A 19,976-nucleotide genomic window follows, 5' to 3' on the forward strand; every position below is an offset into this window, starting at 1 on the left:
TGAGTTTGACTTTATTGGACTCAAACAAGGGCTAAGCCAGTTCAGAATGCAGTCTGCTGTGAACTCATTGTTGACTCTTTTGTCAACTAATTTCTGTGTTACCCACCACGATGTTTCCTGCAACGTTTATCCCAATTTTGTCGAGACTCGGCGACTCAAGTGGCGCGGAAAAAATTCCAGGCTTATTGCACCTAATAATTGCCCTTTCTTTTACAAAGATCTTGATATTTGACCAATTGCTCCAGTTAAATTGCAATTTTAATCTTAATTTGGAACCCTCCTTATGATATAAATATTGTGGATTTTTTGGGGTGACTCATTACAATATTACACTGTACCTTTTTTATATTCGCAGTTCCAAGCTATCTCTTTAAACAACTTGACGCTGACAAACATCAGCCTCGCCCTGAAGCTGAACGAGTACCAGTTTTTAACGTTGCTGGATATCCAAAAAAACCTCAAGGAGTCACCGCAATGCCAGTGACACCAGGTCAGGAGCAGACCATGAAGGGTTATGCGCCTATACAGCAACCTCAGGCTGTAAATCAGGTTCCCATAGCCAATCAGCCGTCTTACTCGAATGCTGCATCAGCACAACCTGTTAAACAAGTTACTTCTGCTCCACAAGCTGTCAGTGCAGGCGCTTCACAATCCCCGCTACCAACAAATCCGGTTACAAACGTGGCTCAACCGGTTTTCTCAAACGCGACTGCGACTCAACAACCCGTTGAACAGGTTACCTCAGCTCCACAGGCTGGCAGCGCAAGTGCCACACAATTTCCACAACCAACAAGTCCGGTTACAAACGTGGCTCAACCGGTTTTCTCAAACGCGACCTCAACGCAACAACCTGTTGAGCAGGTTACTTCTACTTCACAAGGTGTCAGTGGAAGTGCTACGTCAGCTCCGGGACCTACGAATCCAGCTACGAACGTTGCTCAACCGGTTTACTCAAACGCAACGTCAACTCAACAACCTGTTGGACGGGTTGCTGCCGCAGTGTCACCGGTTTATTCGAAAGCCACAGCAGCACCACCTCAAAGTGTTTACACAAACGCTACACTTGCTCAGCAACCATCGACACCTGGTCCAATCCCCCCGTCAAATGTCACTTCCGTGCAGCAACCTGCCATTCCAGTTTCAGGAGCACAGCAACCAGTTTACTCAAATGCCACAGGGTCACCTCAACCGCCTCAAGTTCAGTATGGTAATGTTAGTGCCTCTGGAGTTGGATATCCTGTGACTCAACAGCCCCATGGTGTCTATTCAAATGCCACTACTCTGCAGCCGGCATATCCCCAACAACCGCAGTCTGTTTATTCAAACGTTACAGCTCCTCAAGGAAATGAGACTGTTGCTCCGCCACCGGCAAACGAAACCTTGATACCCCCGTCAGGTCCTCAGGCACCAAGTACTCCGGGTCCTGAAACTATTCAAGTGGGAGCAGGATCTGAAGCTAATGCTACGGCCCCGCAGACTCAGTCACCACCTTCTCAGGTTCCAGCAATGCCGGCATACAATGCCTCGGTATCTCCAGCAATGCCGTCTTACAATGTCACAGTGGCTCCAGTAGTACCGGCATACAATGCCACGCTGCCGCCTGCAATGCCAGCAGTTAATGCTACAGTCGCACCAGTAATTCCGGCAATCAATGCCACAGTTACACCAGCAATGCCGGCAGCAATGCCTTCATACAATGCCACAGTTGCGCCAGCAATGCCGTCATACAATTTCACGATGGCTCCAGTACCTGGAAATGTCACTGCGCCTGTTCAGAATGTAACTGCTGGTCAGGCACCCGTTTCAGCTGCCAACCCAACTGCTGCACCCCAAGTAACTGCTGCTCAATTACCTGCGCCTGCACAACCAAGTCAGCCATTGCAATCCCAGGAAGGAGCTACCCAAGGAGCGATCCCATTGACTTCCTCCGGTCCTCAGCCATTTGGTAAGGGTTACAATGTTTCCTCAAACGTCTTAGTGGCTCGGAATCCTGAAACCTAGAATTTGATTGGATAATTACGCTGTGCAGTTTTTCACGATACGGACCCGTGTGACGAATTGCTCACGTTCCCATGCTAGAAACTTGAGGTTCTGGTTCACTTTAAACTATGTAGGATATGTAAACGCGACAAAAAAAGACGACGCAGAAGCAAAGAGACAGATTCGGGTAACGGAAAGCCAAAATATTTAACAATTATTGGACGTGTTTGAACAAAATACCGTGATTTGCAGTGGTGAGCAGATCAGTTATTCGCCTGAGATTAATAATTGATCTGCGAGACACTGACAAATCACGATATTTTGCGATAATCGAGTTCAATAATTGTTTTATCATTCAATCACCAAGTTTGTTTTCATATTTGAATCACTCTCTTGCAGCTTAGGGAAGCGATCTGCCATTTTTCACCTGAGAGTGTGGTTACAGTCACGAGTGAGCAGAATATTATTTGCCGCAAAACACATTTAGCCGGTACTACGCGTGAGCAGACCATTATTTGTAGGTCACGTGGTGGGCTCTCAGCCGATGAAACGAGAGAAAAAATGCAGCGAATGATAAACGTTATTATTTTCCCAACAGTGTGTCCACACGCTATGGATCTCGTCTTTGCCCTGGACTCTTCCACTGACGTCGATGAAAATCAATGGACTCAACAAAAAGACTTCATGAAGAAAGTTGCTGACGGTTTTAACATTCAGGACAGCGGAACGCACGCGGCCGTGGTGGCGTATTCCACGATACCTTCCATCAATATGAAACTTGGAGAACGAAATGTAAAACAAGAGGTTGATAAGGCCTTTAATGACCTGCCACGTGATCTTGGCAACAGAAATCTGGTAAGTTAGGACTCTGTGCTGATAAATTTGTTGGGTGGGATTTTCGTGTTTTCATTTTGTCTTTGAAGAAATACTTCAAATCAAGCAAAACCACGAGTATGACAAGTTACTCAAGCGCGCGAAATTTAACCGCATTTTTACACATAAGGAAAATAACGCGACTCGCTCTTTTCATATGGTTTTGGGCCGTTTGATGTTTGGGTACCAACTTGCTATGTTCGTGAGATCAAATGGTTTTATGGTCAATTCTTAGGTCATTCTGTTGGAGATGGCTAAATTTGAGGTGTTCACCAAGTCCAGTGGTATGAGGACCCATATCCCTAAAGCCCTCGTGGTGACGGTCCTTGGACCTCAAAACGACCACAACACCAACGCTGCTAAGAGCCTGAGGTCCTTTGCCAAGCAACTTGAAATCAGTGGCGTAAAGGTGAGAAAAACAAAGGCAGAGTAATGAGTAGTATGGAGTTTGTAGGAGTAATCAATGTCAAATTCTGCTTGCAATCCCAATACACTGCTGAGGAGACAGGTAATGAGAATTTTGAAAATCAGCAACTAGGGAATGTTACGACGCGCGTGAGTTGTCTCGTTTGAGGCGAACCTTATGTTGAACTTTATTGTTTTGACTTCTTTTCAGGTCATTGCTGTAGGCAGCCCTAGCATCGCTGAAAGTGATCTTAGAACCATGACCACTGAACCGAAATACGCCGTGCGAGTTAACGATTTACAGTCTCCGGCTGAAGCCGAGAAAGTTTCCAAAATTATCTGTAACGGTAAGTATATTTTCTTTGCTGATAAGCTGTGCTTTAATCGACTGATCGAAATTAAAACAAAAACGATGTCGCTCACACTGACAATTCCAAGACAATCTTCTGTTTTCGTGAAGTTTGCCATAGTTCAGCATCTCAGTTTAAATTTTTGATTTGGACACAGTGATAGATTACGATCCCTCCAAGAGGGGGATCTCGGTATCTGATGGATTAGTATCCCCTCCTAGCGGAGATTCGACTGTCCTTACTTGATGCTACAAGATAAGCACATACAATAGACTAATTCTCGCTTGGTATTCCATGCCATTAACATCCGTTTATCTGTTCCATTCCCAGTGGCTGCCGACTTCCCAACAACAGGCAATGATCAGATGCAAGCTCCTTTTGCAGCATCACTTCCCACTGCACAGCCAGTGGTTCAAGTTGGAGCCCAGGCCACTACTCAGCCTTCCATAGCTGCTACACTGCAAGCATATAATGCGGAGAAGAGATCAGGTACACGTGTGTGTTTTTTTAATATCCTACCACATGTAGCCATGCATTTGAATCATTTACCCCATCCCCCCCCCCTTGCACTAGACGCCCAAAAGTCACGATTCCTTGTCCCTCCATGTCTACAGTCGAACCTCTGTATTTTTCTCCCTGATCGTGCACCGGTCCAAACACTTTACTCTTATTGAAAGCTCCTCGCAACGGCCATCTCCTCGCAACGGCCATATCTTTATTTAGGACAAGGCCTCTACCTTATGTGGCCAATTCATGCACTTTACCCTTATTAAAACGTTTGGACAACGGCACCTCTGTATCGCAATTGCCAGTAAATTCTACCTCATACTGGCTCAGTATTGAAAAAAGGTTCAACTGTAGCTTGATTCATTGATGTTTAATCTTTGATTGTACTAGCGAGGTAATTTGTTCTTTTTGTCGTTCAGAATACCCGTTCAACTGTCAACCAGTGCTGTATTATGATTTTGACAAGATGTGCCGTGGGGAAATTTTCGACGAGTCAGGCTCGGGTAATAACGGGATATCCCGCGGGCGAGTGATTGTTGAAGCAGGCTACAACCAGGACAATGGTGTAGATCTATCTGACGGGTTTATTCAATTGGACGGAATGAATTTCAAGGTATGGTGGGGAATGTTGAGAGCTTTCTCAACTAATCTGTCCAGGTGCGGTGGCCTCTGGGTTACTGCACTCGTCTCCGGATCGAGCGGTCCGGGTTCAGGCCCTGACCAGGGACATTGCGCTGTTTTCTTGGGCAAGACACTTTACTCTCACAGTACCTCTCTCCACCCAGGTGTACAAGTGGGTACCGGCGAATTTAATGCTTGGGGTAACCCTGGAATGGATTAGCATTGCATCCAGTGGGGAGGAGAAGTACTCCTAGTCGCCTCATGCTACAGAAAGTGGGATACGCTCTGGCCTGATGGGCCACTTGGCTCGTATACAGACTTAACCCTTTACCTTCACTAACCTGTCTAAACTTCTGATGAAAAGCAAGTTGCTGATTTTTCGCTGAAAACTTTCATTGTCCCGTACAACCATTTGAAGACAGTAACTGTTTTCCCTTGATTTAGTTCTACCTTAATGATTTTAATTGATTTTAACGGAAAGCTTTTTTCGTTTTTCCAAAATCCCTGTTCTCTTCAATTTTTGTCATAATAACGTCATTCTATTGAGAGGAACTAGGTCAGATTTTAATTTTGAGAAGTTTAGGTTGGTTACGTTGTTCTTTATTCGCCCCAACCTTCTCCAATCTTAACCATCGTTGTTCATTGTTGCTTTATTATTACCAATTTGGCGTTTTTCTGCCCCATTAAAATATTTGCGAACAATTTTCTAAATTGAAAACTGTAAAGGTAATTTGACCTAGACCCGTATTTTCTTTGATAGCGCAAAGTGCAGAATCAAGAATGGGCATATTTTAGGAGACGAACCAAGATGTGATAAAGTTATATTTTCTGACGCGCAACTCATTTTCTGTCACGTTACAGATAAGTTTTTGCTAAAGCTGTGACTGTTCCTTATTAGGGTAAGCCAACTTTGGGTGTTACCATAGCAACCTGGGTTAAGGTCAAGAACGTCACAGGTTCGAATATAAACGAGGTATTTGTGACAGAGGCTCCTGGAGTAACAGACCCCACCAAACAAGGACAGTATCACTTTGAAATCGTGGACAAGGGCAGAGTGCGCTTCTTCCAGCGAAACAAGGACAAGACAGTGTATGGACGAACAACCATTGAGGGAATCCCGGAAAATAAATGGGTTCATCTGGCGGGAAATTACAATCCCAACACAAAACAAGCCACGATCTATATCAACGGGCGCCCCGTCAAGGCTTACGACCAGACGGAACCTCAACAGACAGAGTCTCTGAGCACAGATTGGAGCAAGGCCGCTTATATTGGAGCCTTTAAGGACGATCAAGGGCCTCCACGCCAGTTCAAGGGAGCTCTAGATGAGTTCTATATTTTCCCCTGTGCTCTTTCAGATGATCAGATTGTGACCCTTAAGGATACACACAGGATGCGTAAGTTTGTAAATTTCAGTTTCCCTCAGTTACTTTTGAGAATTTTGTGAGATTCCGACGTAGGAACCGATTTGAAGATGACTGAAGGCTTCTCGATTGCGTCCGAGCATGATCTACGCGCCCGTAATGAATTAGATTATTTACGAAGCGTAATAGGCGAAGAATTTTCAAATGAAATACGTCTTTAATTTTAAGTAGTACATTTCACGGACTGTTATATTATTATGTTAGTTACTAGTCGAACAAAAAAAAACGTACGTTCGACTCAGTTTCTTTATCCCCAGACGAAACGAGAAATTCTCTGCGTAATGTAGCAACTACCAATTAGAGACGCCTTTGGGATCTTTATAGGGGCAGGGCATCATCTTTCTCCGGGCAGAAGTGAGGCTCTTGCAGCGAGCCTGCTGTCTCATTCGTCATCTCTAGTACATTACAGTTGAAATGATATTTTTGCCTCATAACAGCCAAGTTTGTAGGTCCATACCCAGGCGTCAAGCGCGACGTGTGGCGCGGCATCAAAGGAACCACAATAACAGACCTGGCCACTCATAAGAACTACCCAGACCACCCCACTGAAACGTCCATCATTGCCGACTTCGACGCGCCTAAAAACGAAGGTGACGATTATGGATCCCGACTTCAGGGCTACTTTGTGGCACCATACACGGGAACTTATTCGTTTTCGTTGTCTGGCAATGATGAAGCAGAGCTGTTCTTTAGTGGATCGTCACGAGAGAAAGACAAGGATTTGTTTGCTGTTGTCAAGGGAACTGGACACAACGAGTTTGCACAGTAAGTTTTGCGCTGAACTTGTCACAGTTTGTGTCTTTATATGTTGCGTTGTAGTTTGTTTCTTGATCTTCTTTAGTAAACCCGTTCAATCTTTCCCACATCTTTGTCTGTTTTCGCTTTGTTATCACCTCGTATGCATTTCTCTATCTTAGTAAATAAATTATCATGTTTTGATGTTCCCTCTCAATTGAAGAAAGTTATGTACATTTAAACAGTGACGGAAGAGATTTCAGGGGTTAGAACCCACGTAAAGCCAAATGATCTCCTCATTTTTGATCATTATGGTCTTGTACTGCTTGGCCGGTAGGTGAATTATGCGCAGTGATGTGAAATGGCAGTCAGCATGCGACGCTCCAAGGGTCTTTGGCATGGTGCTTTTAATTCCTTGGTCAGGAAAAACGTTCTGGAAAAACCTACACAAGCAATTGCATGTATCCTCTTTAGAAAACTGATAGACTTTACTTAAGTTTTTTAAAAAAGCTCTTTCCGTAATGCTGACTCAAAACAACGTGTATGGAGGTTTTTTTGTTCACAGTTTCACGTTCTATTTTCTTTTGTTCCGTTATAGAATTCCGTTCCAGCAGTCTGGTTACATTCCGTTGGAGGCTGGTAAATATTACTGGATTGAGGCCCTGCACAAGGAAGGGGCCAGAAGGGACTCTCTTTCTGTTGGGTACACCTTGGAGTGCCCTAATGCACCTTCGGTCCTTTCCGAAAAACCCATCCTCAAACCAAGTCTACAGCACAAGATTCCAAGTAAGTGCTGTTGCTCTTCTGTGCTAAATGTCCTCAGCTTAGCTGAGGGGCCGAGCAGAGCCGTAGAGAAGGAAAGTGAGGCACTTGTCTCAGTCGTTGTTTTCCGTTTTTGTTGTTTACAGTCATTTGAAACACCCTAAATACCTAGGAAGGTAATTTAACCGTGGACGTTGCCTTAGTCGGAATTTTTTCATGGACATTGCCTTAGTAATAATTTTTTTCTGGCCGCGGCTCAGACGAGCCAGAATAATTTTACGTCAACTATGTAGGTGACATTTCTAATACACTCGTAGGTGTTTTTTATTCAGTTAAGTTCAACTTTAGCGTAGTTTTCATTTTCCATAGCAGGCTTCAAAGCTATCATCGTTACCTTATTAGTGCGAAATTCCAGCGGAATGTTCTGTTACGTTCACAACCAAGATTGATGTCTAATCAAATTTAACCCAAACATTGATTTTCACTGTGCGTGACTATCGTGAAAACGGCTGTAACTAGGTTATCTGTTTGATCAGTCTTCTGGTTTAGTTCATTGGAAACGTCCGATAGAAACGTAGAGTTTATCTGATATTTTTCTTGATGCCTTAACTAACCCCAGAACGATGTATCTTTTCCTGTACTCAGGGAGCTGTTCCGAAGTGAAGAAAATGTGGCCCGGGTTCAAAGATGACGAATTCGTCATACAGATGACTCCTTCATGTAATCCTGTCCGTTTGTATTGCCATGGACTCAACACAGCAACCCCCCGTGAGTACATCACTCTGCCAGCTGGTCCCGATAGGAACTACGCCAGTTTCCACAGGGGTAGGCTGCTCAACTTCGAAAGCTGTTCGGGTCCAGTCAACCCTGAACCTAAACTAACAGCAAATTACTGGGGCACAACGAGGTACGTTTTGTTATACAAGAGATATTTTTCTCGTCGACATTTTTAGATTTCAAAGTCGGGTCGAAAAGAGCAGCACCGAAAATATAGAAAATATGTGGACAATAGTGGGGAGAAATTTGGAGTTGATGCAATTCTTTGTTTGTTGTATTTCAGTTTCAACAAAATCCGAGTCGATCCTGCGTCGGGTTTTGTACACAGAGATGACTTCCAGTATGCTAAGACCGAGGGCAACCCGGTACGATTCGGCCGCGCAGGAGATTGCTACTCAGCCGCCTCCAAATGTCAAAAGGGTAAATTCCAAGTAGATCTTTCGGGTACTGGCTTGCGCATGCGTAAGGACGTGGACTGGGAGACCTGGGGAACACCCAAACTTCCTCAAAGACTGCTGAACATTCATAAGGCAGAGGATGGTACAATGGCGTATGGCGAGTGTGGCGGGTCATGTGGAGGATGTCAGCCAATCAAGGAAAAGATGTTTGTTGAACCAGCAGCTTGTACAGACCAAAGTACTACTGGTAAGTACTAATACCACACTCGATCAATCAAGGAATCAGACAGGCAGACAGGCAGTCAGGGAATCAATCTGTCCGTCTGTCGGTCGGTGGGTGAGTCAGTCAGTCAGTCAATAGGCCCTTTGCAGCTGGGGTCACGTGACCAAATTTTTCCTAAAAAAATTTTTGTATTATGGGCTATAACTAAAAGAATGCCAGAAATGGAAAGAGCGCATCGAAAATACCAAAATGGCCAAGTTTGAGGCCCCAGGAAAAAACGAGTAAGTTTATACCATAGTTTGAATTTTCGGAAAATTTAGAGGATTCGTATGGAAAATGTTGCTGGAGAGCAAGGTCTTGCTCTCCAGCAACATTTTTCCATACAAATCTTCTTATTCTTTCAAAAATTCAGACCATCATAAAATCTCATTCTCTGATGATGGGGGCCTCAAACTTGGCCATTTTGATATTTTCGACATGCTTTTTCCATTTCTGGCATTCGTTAAGTTATAGCCCATAATTTTATGAAAAGTAGGTCACGTGATGGCTTAGCTGCAAAGGGCCTATCAGTCAATCAGTCAGTCCGTTAATCAATCAATCAATCAATCAATCAATCAATCAATCAATCAATCAATCTATCGAGCGGTCTATCAGTCAATCAGTTAGTCAGGCAGTCCTCAATCAATAGATCAATCGATCAATCAATCAATCAATCAATCAATCATTCAGTCCGTCCGTCAATCAGTCAGTTAATAGACCTATCAATCAATTAGTCAATCAATCAGACAGGCAGGCAGGTAGTCAGTCAGTCAGTCAGTCTGTCGGCCAGTCGGTCAGTAGGTCAGTTGGTTTGACAGTCAGTCAGTCAGGTAGGCAGTCAGGCAGTTGCTTTCAAAGATAACGCCGAGACGTCGGAGTGTAGAGGGGTGTTGGGATGAGGGGTTGTGTAAAAGTCCCGGACTTCTTTATCCTGTTTTGATCTTTGCTCCTTTGAGTTGATCAATCCTCTGATAAGTGGTATTGATATCTTTCAGATGCCGTCGCTCGCCAGTCGATTCCAGCTCCAAGCGCCAAAAATGACGAAAAAGGAGAGAAGAAATCTGTTGTCAAACTTCCTCCGAAAGTTCATGTTAGATCCGAGGCACCCTACCCACACTTGAAAAAGTTTTTCCGCGCGGGGCCTGGGCTTGATGATACAGAAATGGAAGTAATTGGTCACGTGACCAAGAAGAAGAAACGAAGCGAAACGAAGAAGAAAAAGAAGAGAAAGCGACATCTTAGTGAATAGAAAAAAAAAACATACAATGGACTTTAGGACTCCAGAACTTCAAAATTTCATTTAAAATTTAACGAAAGACACGATAACAATCGCCGTGATTATTCTCTTATGTACAAAACTTAACGGAGGATTTCGTGCCAAAGCATCAAATTAAAGTGGAACTTCTTTAATACGGCCACGAAAATCAAGACGTACAACTCACTAAGCTTTCGTTCGTGGCGTAGAACGTGGCTTTTATCATAAAGCGAATATATTTACGAGGTAAATATAGGTAAAAGGCGGGATTTTCACTGTAGTACCAAAGTAGGTCGTATCTGTAGGTCCAATGGGTAGGTTATGTTTCATTGACGTCGCCTTAAAGAAATCTTTGGTTTCTTTCGTATAGACTAAGAAGCCTTTTATTTCATCCCGTTATTTTCTCAGTATTTGTCCAAAGTGGTGTAGGGGACCAGGACTCCCTCCCACAAAAATACAGGGGCCTTGCTGGGCTGCAATGCATGAAAAGTAGCGCCCCAGAAAAACAGAATACAATGAATGGCGGAAACTTTCTTGAATTATAACAGCCACGCCTATAGTGATATTGTATTATTTATAATTGAATGGGATTGTTTAATCATGAACTACAAAACTGCGAAGGAAATGATGACAAAAGCGACCTTTTTGTTTTCGGAGAGTGCCCAACCAATCAATATATATAAAGTAACGAATACAAGGGAGAATTTTTCTGTATTTCATAAATTGGTCAGCGGTGGCATAAAAAAAAAGCTTTTGACGTAAATGATTGACATTTGTGTAAAGCCGTCTCCTAGGAAACAAATTGAAACGCGCCGTAGACGTTACAAGAAACTGTAATATTGTTTCAAGTCGCAAGACAGAATTATTTTTCTTTTATCGTTAGTTATTCGTTTTACTAGTATTAACACAACTTACCGTAGCCTTAGGCCCGGTCTAAGGCTTAAAAAAATGTTATATAAATTTTATTTTGACCACGTAGTTTTCAATGGTGAGGAATAGCCGCAGTCGCAGCACGTGTGCCGGATTTTAATCGTTCAATGTCGGAATGAAAAGAAAAGCAAACCAAACTTCTTCGTTTTTTCCTTGTAAATGGCGAGTGTAAAACTCTTCGCTTTGTAGGTCCGTTTATTTTTTCTTTCAAACCATTTGCCTTTCAAATTGGGAATTTTCTGATGTCTCTCTCAGTCCGGCTTAAGACAATGGTTACAAAGAGGCGAGCCTTTGCAGTCAAACAAAATCGCACGTAACAAATCAGTAATAACATGTATCGTTTTGTAACATTATGCAGACGATTGTACTGTTGTAAAACACACGCATGGATCATAGATTATTTTTGATGTGAAAATAAACATTAAATATTCAGTATGCTGTTTGCCCAGATGTTACGCCCGTTTCCGGTGGAACTGGGTGCAGTGGACTCTGGATTGAGCTAGAGGTCTGAGTTAGAGTCTGTCTCCTCATTTGCTGTTCTCAGGCAAGCTGCGGTACTCCCAGGGGGATAATGAATACAGTGGGAGAATAAGGTGGGGATGGGGGTCTTTTTCACTAACCCTAGTCTACACACCAACGAAACATCGGATATGCGAATCCGCTAAGTTGACTCCCCGTCTTTGGTATGATGGGCCTTTTATGGTATCCAATTCGCCTTATATGCTTTATGCTGTGACATAAAGTTCCTTCTATCCCATGTCTGTCAGTGTGTTCATAACCTGTTTTAAAAACAGTCCACCTCCATTTATTGAAATAAAAAACTCCGAATCCAAATAAATTTGATGAGTTCCTTGGCCGGGACGAAACGAGCTGTGTAAGACTAGCCACGAACAATGTATTATCACGAGTAACTGTCAACTTTATTGTGAATACTAATAGTCATAGTAATCGTAATAATTTTTAAAAACAGGTTGTGTGTCTTTTAGACCGATTAACGTGGAAATTAAATTTGCCACGGTTTGGTTAAGGGGGTTTTGTCACACTCCGTTGCCACGGCTAGATAACCATAACGGAGAGCCAGAGACATGCCATGACAAATATGATCTCACAAAACTATTCACTTTCTACAACTACTTCTAGTTCTTCCGCCATGCGTATAAAGGCTCAGTTCCACTAAGGAGGATAAAAGATTCAAAGCGGTTATATCTCATCGGCGACAGCGTTGCAGTTCAATTAGTACACTGTATCACACAGTAATATCTATCAGGAACCCTGAAAACAGAAAGGGAAAACAGACGTCACTAGCTGAGGTTGAATCACTCATCACCGCTTGGATTTTACATGAATTTCCACATCCTCTGTGGGGCGCCGCTTGTAAATCCATTACTTAACATAAATTGTGTCATTTTTTTCGTTATTTTGAACTGTTTCATAATATAACTAATTCTGGGCAAAAAGTAGTTATTTGACATAATCCGTTTTCTCAAAAGTGTTTTTTGATATAATCATCTTATAACACATTAAAAAAAAAAATGGTTATGTCGTATTTGTAATAACTACTTTAAGGCAAATGACGAGAATTTGGTTATTTCAGACAACCACTTTTCCAACAGTACCCGGAAACGTTTGTGTCACAAAAGTGACCCTGCAATTCATGTTAAATAACTCACTTTATTTGTAAACGGCGCCCCATAATCATCAAGGTCTTCAGTTTTCTCTCCTTTCTAACGTTGGATAGGTAGCGCTCAACTTATTCTCTCCTTTAAATCGCGAAATATCACACTTTCGATACCAGCGCGCGCATAACAACTTAGACGTTGAAAACTCCCTTGCGCGCTTAGGAAACAAACTTGTCAACCCACCGACAAGAAATACTTTGAAAAATTTGTGAGCAAGAGCCACTCCTTTTAGTGTTAAGAGTGTGTATTGTGTCAGTTGCGTGTTTGCCTATTTTTTCGTTAGTTAACTTTACCAATCAGTGTATTGTATGCTCCAAATTGTACCGGAGTGATTAGTTATTGGTCAGTAGTTTGTGACGGACATAAAAAGTTACAGCAGTTTTGTTTTGTTTTTGTTTTGTTTTTTGCCGGTTCTGATATATTTTTCCACCTGTATCTGAGTGTTTGCTAGTTAAGTCTTTGCATTTTGTCTCAAACAATAACCAAATAAACAAGAAGTATAAGATACAAGCCTGAGCGAATTGGCAGTGCTTTACCTGAGTGGTCTCCCGCACTCTCTCTTTCACTACTCTTGATCAAGGTCAGTCATCGATCAGACATGTACACAGACATTCAAAAAGGTTGCCGCAATCATCATCGCCAGGTGTTGAAGAGTCGCACTCACAAATGTTCAGCAAACAACAGATACATGAACCAATCGCATTGCCTGCAGAAAGGACAAGAAGAACACTACTACAACACTATGCCGGTGTGAATTAATGAATTAATTAAAGCATATGAATTTTCAGTATTTTCTTGGTATTTTTTAGATTTGCAAATACATTTGCGTCAACTTTGAGTTGAGCCACCGCTGGCCTAAAACGCTCGCAGGCTCTGTGTTCAAGATTGACGCCGACTTTCAGCTACTTTCAGGTGTCGTTCGTGGTCAAGGAAAACGAGAGTAAGAGTACGAGATTTGCTGCGTTTCCCGTCAACAGCAGGGTTCTGACTTACAATTTGCGCCGGCGTGATCAGGATTGAAATAGTGGCTCGTAAATGTTTACTTACAGATGTCGCCGCAGGCTGAGCTCCAAACTAAACAGCAGTTCCGCAGTTCAATGCGCCAGTCAACGCTCTCTTGCCGTGTAATGCGCGGTGCAGGTCGATCTACAACATCGATCGCGCGGATGTCGTGGAAACTTGCTGACTGGTCTCCTGTCGAGGAGTACCCTACCTGGGGTGGTGGATCAACTAGCTCAGCTGGGAGGTATCCAGGTTGCGGGGGTTCATAAGGCGGGGGAGTTGCCTCACTGGGACCTTCTTGTGTTGGCGTAGATTTTTTAGAAGTTTCGTCAGACATGTCGTCGGGATCATCTGTCCCCGCCACGTTGAACAAACTGGTGAGGGTAACAAGAAGACTAAATTCAATTTATCACTTCAGTTCCAACTGATTTGTCGGAAATATGTATGCTGAGTTTGTTATACCGAATACGAACCTAACTTCAGACCTCCACCTAGACTACAAGCAGTGCTTCTTTCACCGCTTAGATCGCTAAGCGTGAGGCTAAAGGTCCAGATTTCGCGCGGCCATTTTTTCTCGCTCGGCGAACTAAGCGACGAAAAAGGGACTGCTCGTGGTCAAACCTCCACACAATCATACGTATTTTCCTCGAAGTAAGATAAATAATGATAATTTCCTTTCTTCGTGGGTAAACTCAGGTAAGAAAGGAAAAAGAGTGAAAGCCTGCTCACGAACTCTAATGTCTGTTAATTCATGCGCATTAATTAAAATATTATGGGCTTTCTGTTAGGGAATTTTTACTTTGTTTTGGAAAGTTTATCTACTGCCCATCCAAATCAGGGATAGCTTTCCACACAATTGAATACTTCTTGAGAAAATGTAAAAAAGAGACAGAAATGAGTTTCTTTTTATCAGACCTGACCGGCTTCTGTGTATGTACTGATGGAAATAGATCAGCCCATTACAGAGCCCTCAAGTTGACTGGTTGGCAAAGAGTGAGATCTGCGACGGCGTAGCCGTTGTTTGTAACGCCGCAGGCGTCACCCCGCCAGGGGGGTCTGGGGACATGCTCCCCCAGGAAATTTTGAAAAATGAGCAGAAATGTGATGCTTTAAAAGCAACTGTTTAGATCCCAGAATTTTCTTTTTATTAGACCAATATCAATTCTTTCTTAACATTCTGACTTAGTGTATCTAGAAGTCAAATTAACATGTTATAACGCTTGTTGTACATGCTGTCAGTCTGATCACTGGATCAGATCAATATCAACTCTTTCTTACACCTTTCCTAACATCTGACCAGAGAAACGCTGGTTCTGCACAAGAATAAAGTGTTCGAAGCGAGTAAAAACCGAACGAGGATTAAATTATATCATAAAAGATAGTTTATTATGAAGGAACTTCACTAAAGCAGCAAGGAATCTTAAATGCGTGAGAAATAATAGTTTCAGCGTGAGAGCGTAAGATTGAATTTGTTTGCGTGAGTCTTACGCTCAATGCGTGACACTTGAGAGCTCTGCCATTATAGTCAGTGGATCGATGCCAAGAGCTTTTTTTATCTCGTTCGAGTTGACCTTTGTAGTCCAACCAAAAATGTCTTGATTACACATTATTTTAACCCTTTTCCGATTTCAATTTTGAGTTGCTAATGGACCATTTCGCGAGATTTTCAATGATCTAATTACTAAACTAATTCCATGTGGAATAGCTCATCAATGAAACTAACTCTTCAATACAAGTAGTGTTTCGCAACCGCTGTCTTGAAACTCAAAATTCGCTTACGAGGGACTCCAAAGGGAGACTTTGACTGAAGTCAGTTCTCAAGCCGACGATTTGATGAAGATAGGCTCTCCATTCGAAAGAAGATGACCATCTGGTAATGATAGCACGTTTCAGAGCTTGCTTCAAAGCACAGATTTCCGGGTCTCTGATCTCGCGGAAGGCGATGCGAACTGGTCTATTAAAAAGCGAAATCAAACTGGACTACAGTACCTTTTTCTTTGTCTTTCAGTCTTCGGCTGCCGCCTCAATCCGACCCCTGATGTCCAAGAGGATATCTAAGTTGTAATTTCTTATTAGTTTGTTCAGTGATAACAATCCCTAACGACAACATGAAGCCGATACTGTCCTTTACAGCCGCTCGGGACGAAGTCACGCAATGTTGCGTGACTTCGACACTTAGGGCTACGAACAAGACTAACATGAACAGATCGATATGAACCGAGAAATGTCGAGTTTCCTGTCTCTTCGTTGTCATGATCGAGTCACGCAAAATCCGTTCACCTGTCTGACTGAATTTTGCAACTGGTGTGAACTGGCCGGGAGTGCTAGGAAAATTTTGGCAGAAATAGTTTCTGACACTCGTCCCTCCTCTGATGGAAGAAAGAGGGAGTGTTTCATGGTCGGGAAGATCGGACATTTTCATTCAAGAAGGTTATTAAAAATCTCGGGGGAGGAGTTCGGGACAGGGAACGATTCTTTTATTATCTTGATGTTCCGATGTGTTGACCCAATAAGAAACTCGCCCCAGTTTTCACGGATGACTGAAAAATCTAAGATGGCGGACAAATGAATTTTTGTTGACACGTACATAACTGTACATGTGCATCTTTCGCAAAAGCCGAAATGCGAAAGCACAGAGGGAAAGCGAAAGAAGCTTCACACCATTACAAGTTCAGCAAGAGCTCTAGGTTTGAACATGCTTTCAACAGAACGGAAGATTTCGAGAGTTTCGAGAAGAATACAACAGGAGGTGAGGAATGTTTCGATCAAGAAGTCACGTCTAATAATTTTAAGAAGCCTTATAACTCTGTTACTTTGGCCGTCGTATGGGTAAGGGGTGAAGGGTCTGAAGCTTACTGCTAAAATTTCAAACCAGATTTGTCACTTTTTAACCGCACTACCAACTGAGCTAACCGCCTGATTACCTCAGTTGGTAGAACGCCAGTCTGCTGTGCGGGAGGTCGAGGGTTCGAGCCCTAGACCGGACCAACACTCAGGGTCTTAAAATAACTGAAGAGACTGTGCTGCCTTTGTAATCATATCTGCAAATGGTCAGACGTTCAAGTCTTCTCGGATAAGGACTATAAACCATAGGCCCGTCCCCTGCATTCCCAGTGTTACATGGTTAGCAGGGGACGTTACAGAAACCCCACACTTGTCGAAAAGAGTAGGGGACGTAGTTCCCAGTGTGTTAATCTATCTCTATCTCTAGCTTCATCTAACATTTCATGTATGGGCTGGGTGGGTGACGTGGGTGAGATCAACTATGGACTGATAGTGGCAGCCAGAGGCGCCTTGACAAGCTGATGTCCAATCTCACCCAATAGAAGAACTGTAAACCGCCATGAGGCTATCTTACATGTGCACTATATAAATACATTAATAACATACATGAAAAAATTACTTGATTCTGATTGGCTGAGAGCAGTGCAGTTCAAGTGTAACACCAGTGCAAAAAGTGTAACACCATTAAAAATTACACATAATTCTGGATTGTGATTGGCTGAAAGGAAATAGGAACTTTTCTGAGCTGATGATAACATGTAAAATGATCACCAATATTTTGTGCGGAAACTTTGAAAAAAGTTTTCTCAAATGAGAAAAAATGGCTTCAAGAAAGATCTTCCAGCACTTCCTTCACGCGAATTTTTTCATCTTTATGTTATTAATAAGTAATCATACCGTTTTTCTCATTTAATTTGGAATTGGCTGAAATTGCTGAAATTGCACTCGTTGAAGCTGCTTGTGCAATTTCAGCTTTTTGAAAAACTCACTTGTGCAAATTAATTCCAAATTGAACGAGAAAAACGGGAGAAGGGCTTATTTTTGGTTCAAATAGTGGTATATTTGGGAGGGTGGGGGGGGGGGGGGAGAAGGGCTTAATTTTTGGAGGGGCTTATTTTTAGAGAGAGTTTTGTACCTCAAAATTGTCTCTGCCAATATTTTAGAAGGGACTGTGTTTCGTAAGATGTTAAGGCTAAAGTGGGTATATTGAATTGACTGCTAACTCAAGCCTATCAGACCATAACTGCAAATGAAGCTATGATCAAGCCATGTCAGGATATGAAGTTATCAAGAATATATGTCTATGGGGACTTCTTCCCTAATCATTTGTGAAAATTGTTCATTTTGAAAAAATTTCAGTTAAAAAGTGAAGAAAAAGTAAATCTTTCAATGAATTTAGGTTGTTGCTGCACGTGTATCATGCAGGACGAAAGGGATTTTCTACAGTGGTGATTTCATGTGACAACACTGATATATTCATGCTAGCCCTTGCTTTCAAGAGTTTCATTGCTTCCTCAGTGTATATTAAGTGCAGAGCACAGGCCAGAACGAGGTATATTGACATCACGCATGATGTCCAGCACCATGGTTCAGAGGTGTGCAGATGTCTTCCTGGACTACACGCCTTTACTGCTTGTGAAACTGTAAGTGCCTTTTCCAGAAAAGGCAGAATGTCTGCATTGAGGTTGACGAAGTGACAGGTGAGATTGAGAGAGCTCCTCCAACTGAAGGGTACAGATCGGGGTGTGTCGGATGAGCTGTTTTCACGTCTTCAGGAGTTCACCTATTTCATGTACAGCTCAAATCCAGGAATGAAAGATGTCAATGACTTGCAGTACTGTCTCTTCTACACCAAGAAAGGGGAACTTGACTCTAACCAGTTACCACCATGTTTCGACACTCTGCCCAAGAGCCAACTACCAGGCTGTGATCTGGTGCAGGAGTCTCCAGAGCCACCCACACACACCGCTTCGATAGATTATGCAGATAACAATTCTAGACCACTCCCCAATCAGTACTCTATTCTTTTAAAAAAGAACAATTAGTTTATTAACACATATTTTTCCATTTGAATATATTCTTTTTATAGTTCCACCTATTTTTGTATATATTTGTAGTTGTTATCTTTTCCATTTTTTATCCACTGAAGGCTGTAGTCTGGCAGCCGAAAGCTCAAAAGTTTTAACTTTATATAGCCAGTGAACGTTTTTTATAAATTTTTTATTAAGACTGATGTATACAATGCGTTTACAGCGCATTTTGAAACAGGCCTGACCACCAAATCCCTATTAATAGTGTTTTACACTGGATGATGAAAATACACAAGAATCTGTCAGACTACCCACTAGCAACATAACATTATACGTGATAAAATGATTCCATGATCACCTTAAGAACCTCAGTGGACTCTATCACGATAATGTGCGACTCTACACAATAACAATATTGAAATAGGGAGCTTAATTAAGCAATTACGACGGCGACGCCCAGGACGACACCTAAAAAAATTTAGATCTAAAACCCTACTCAAAGATGTGACGCCAGCGATCAATTCCAGAACAGAATACGAAAAATTAGCCGTCGTAGATCACGCTCTTCAAACTACGCAAAACTTGGTAATTCACGTTGTTGTTTTGCAGAGGACGGAAACGAAATCTACAAAGATTTATAACGCACGCGCACAGCCATTGTTTTGCTCATTACACTGTATGTTTGGTGACGTTCTCGTTGCCACTGCCGTCGTGGTTTGCTCAAACTCTCTATATTATCAGATAAAAGACGCCAGCGTTTCATCCAAGTTCTCACAAACTTCACTTTTTATTCTGTTGCACGCGAACAGCATTCTTCGTGCTGCGTGTCTGATTGGCCAACGATAAGACGGATAACGAGAAAATGTCACATTAAATTTCAAGACAAGTGCCGGAAAATATACACAGATAAATAATGATTAAATAGCTTTGCAAGTACCTGTGGGGCAGACACATTCCAACCATTAAAATTTATTCCTTCTAAAGAATTCCACGGAATATATTTTTTGTAAGTGTTGACCGGAAGTAATTGGCTATCAAAATATATAAATTCTTCCTACTGGGCAACAAACATTTTTTGAAGTACAAGTTTCCTTTGAATTCTCTTTATTTTGTTGAGAAAGTAGGTCATGGTCAAAAAGCCTCATCAATTCCTAAAACGGTTTTTTATTCCCGTTTTAAGCCCGCTCGCATATAAGCCCCCC

The 19,976-nt window shown here is 42.3% G+C and overlaps 3 protein-coding genes across 6 annotated transcripts in view; 2 read left to right on the plus strand and 1 right to left on the minus strand.

Moving 5' to 3' along the window:
* The window catches only part of LOC145482233 (uncharacterized), a 45,556-nt gene extending 35,208 nt beyond the window's left edge, over positions 1 to 10,348 (plus strand). For all 4 annotated transcript variants that reach the window (XM_081460857.1, XM_081460860.1, XM_081460858.1 and 1 more), the window contains 12 exons: positions 356 to 1,945; positions 2,579 to 2,835; positions 3,089 to 3,262; positions 3,470 to 3,605; positions 3,939 to 4,097; positions 4,535 to 4,728; positions 5,635 to 6,133; positions 6,598 to 6,925; positions 7,494 to 7,681; positions 8,303 to 8,564; positions 8,718 to 9,079; positions 10,090 to 10,348. In XM_081460857.1, the coding sequence (XP_081316983.1) occupies positions 356 to 1,945; positions 2,579 to 2,835; positions 3,089 to 3,262; positions 3,470 to 3,605; positions 3,939 to 4,097; positions 4,535 to 4,728; positions 5,635 to 6,133; positions 6,598 to 6,925; positions 7,494 to 7,681; positions 8,303 to 8,564; positions 8,718 to 9,079; positions 10,090 to 10,343 (4,403 nt within the window). In that variant the 3' untranslated portion in view covers positions 10,344 to 10,348. The remainder of the gene's footprint in view (positions 1 to 355; positions 1,946 to 2,578; positions 2,836 to 3,088; positions 3,263 to 3,469; positions 3,606 to 3,938; positions 4,098 to 4,534; positions 4,729 to 5,634; positions 6,134 to 6,597; positions 6,926 to 7,493; positions 7,682 to 8,302; positions 8,565 to 8,717; positions 9,080 to 10,089) is intronic.
* Positions 10,349 to 12,464: 2,116 nt separating this feature from the next.
* Positions 12,465 to 16,103, minus strand: LOC145482281 (uncharacterized). Its single transcript, XM_081460942.1, has 4 exons — positions 15,950 to 16,103; positions 14,006 to 14,334; positions 13,495 to 13,664; positions 12,465 to 12,551 (listed from the first exon to the last, which is right to left on the minus strand). Exons 2-3 carry the CDS (start codon positions 14,295 to 14,297, stop codon positions 13,540 to 13,542), a joined length of 417 nt encoding a protein of 138 aa, XP_081317068.1. The 5' UTR covers positions 14,298 to 14,334; positions 15,950 to 16,103; the 3' UTR covers positions 12,465 to 12,551; positions 13,495 to 13,539.
* Positions 16,104 to 16,496: 393 nt separating this feature from the next.
* On the plus strand, positions 16,497 to 18,441 carry LOC145482286 (uncharacterized). The gene is made up of 2 exons (XM_081460949.1): positions 16,497 to 16,709; positions 18,263 to 18,441. The coding sequence occupies exons 1-2, from the start codon at positions 16,583 to 16,585 to the stop codon at positions 18,439 to 18,441; spliced, it is 306 nt and encodes a 101-aa protein (XP_081317075.1). The 5' UTR covers positions 16,497 to 16,582.
* Positions 18,442 to 19,976: the final 1,535 nt, after the last annotated feature.

Source organism: Orbicella franksi, chromosome 3, assembly GCF_964199315.1.
Source record: "Orbicella franksi chromosome 3, jaOrbFran1.1, whole genome shotgun sequence".
In the NCBI taxonomy this organism is placed as follows: Eukaryota; Metazoa; Cnidaria; class Anthozoa; order Scleractinia; family Merulinidae; genus Orbicella; species Orbicella franksi.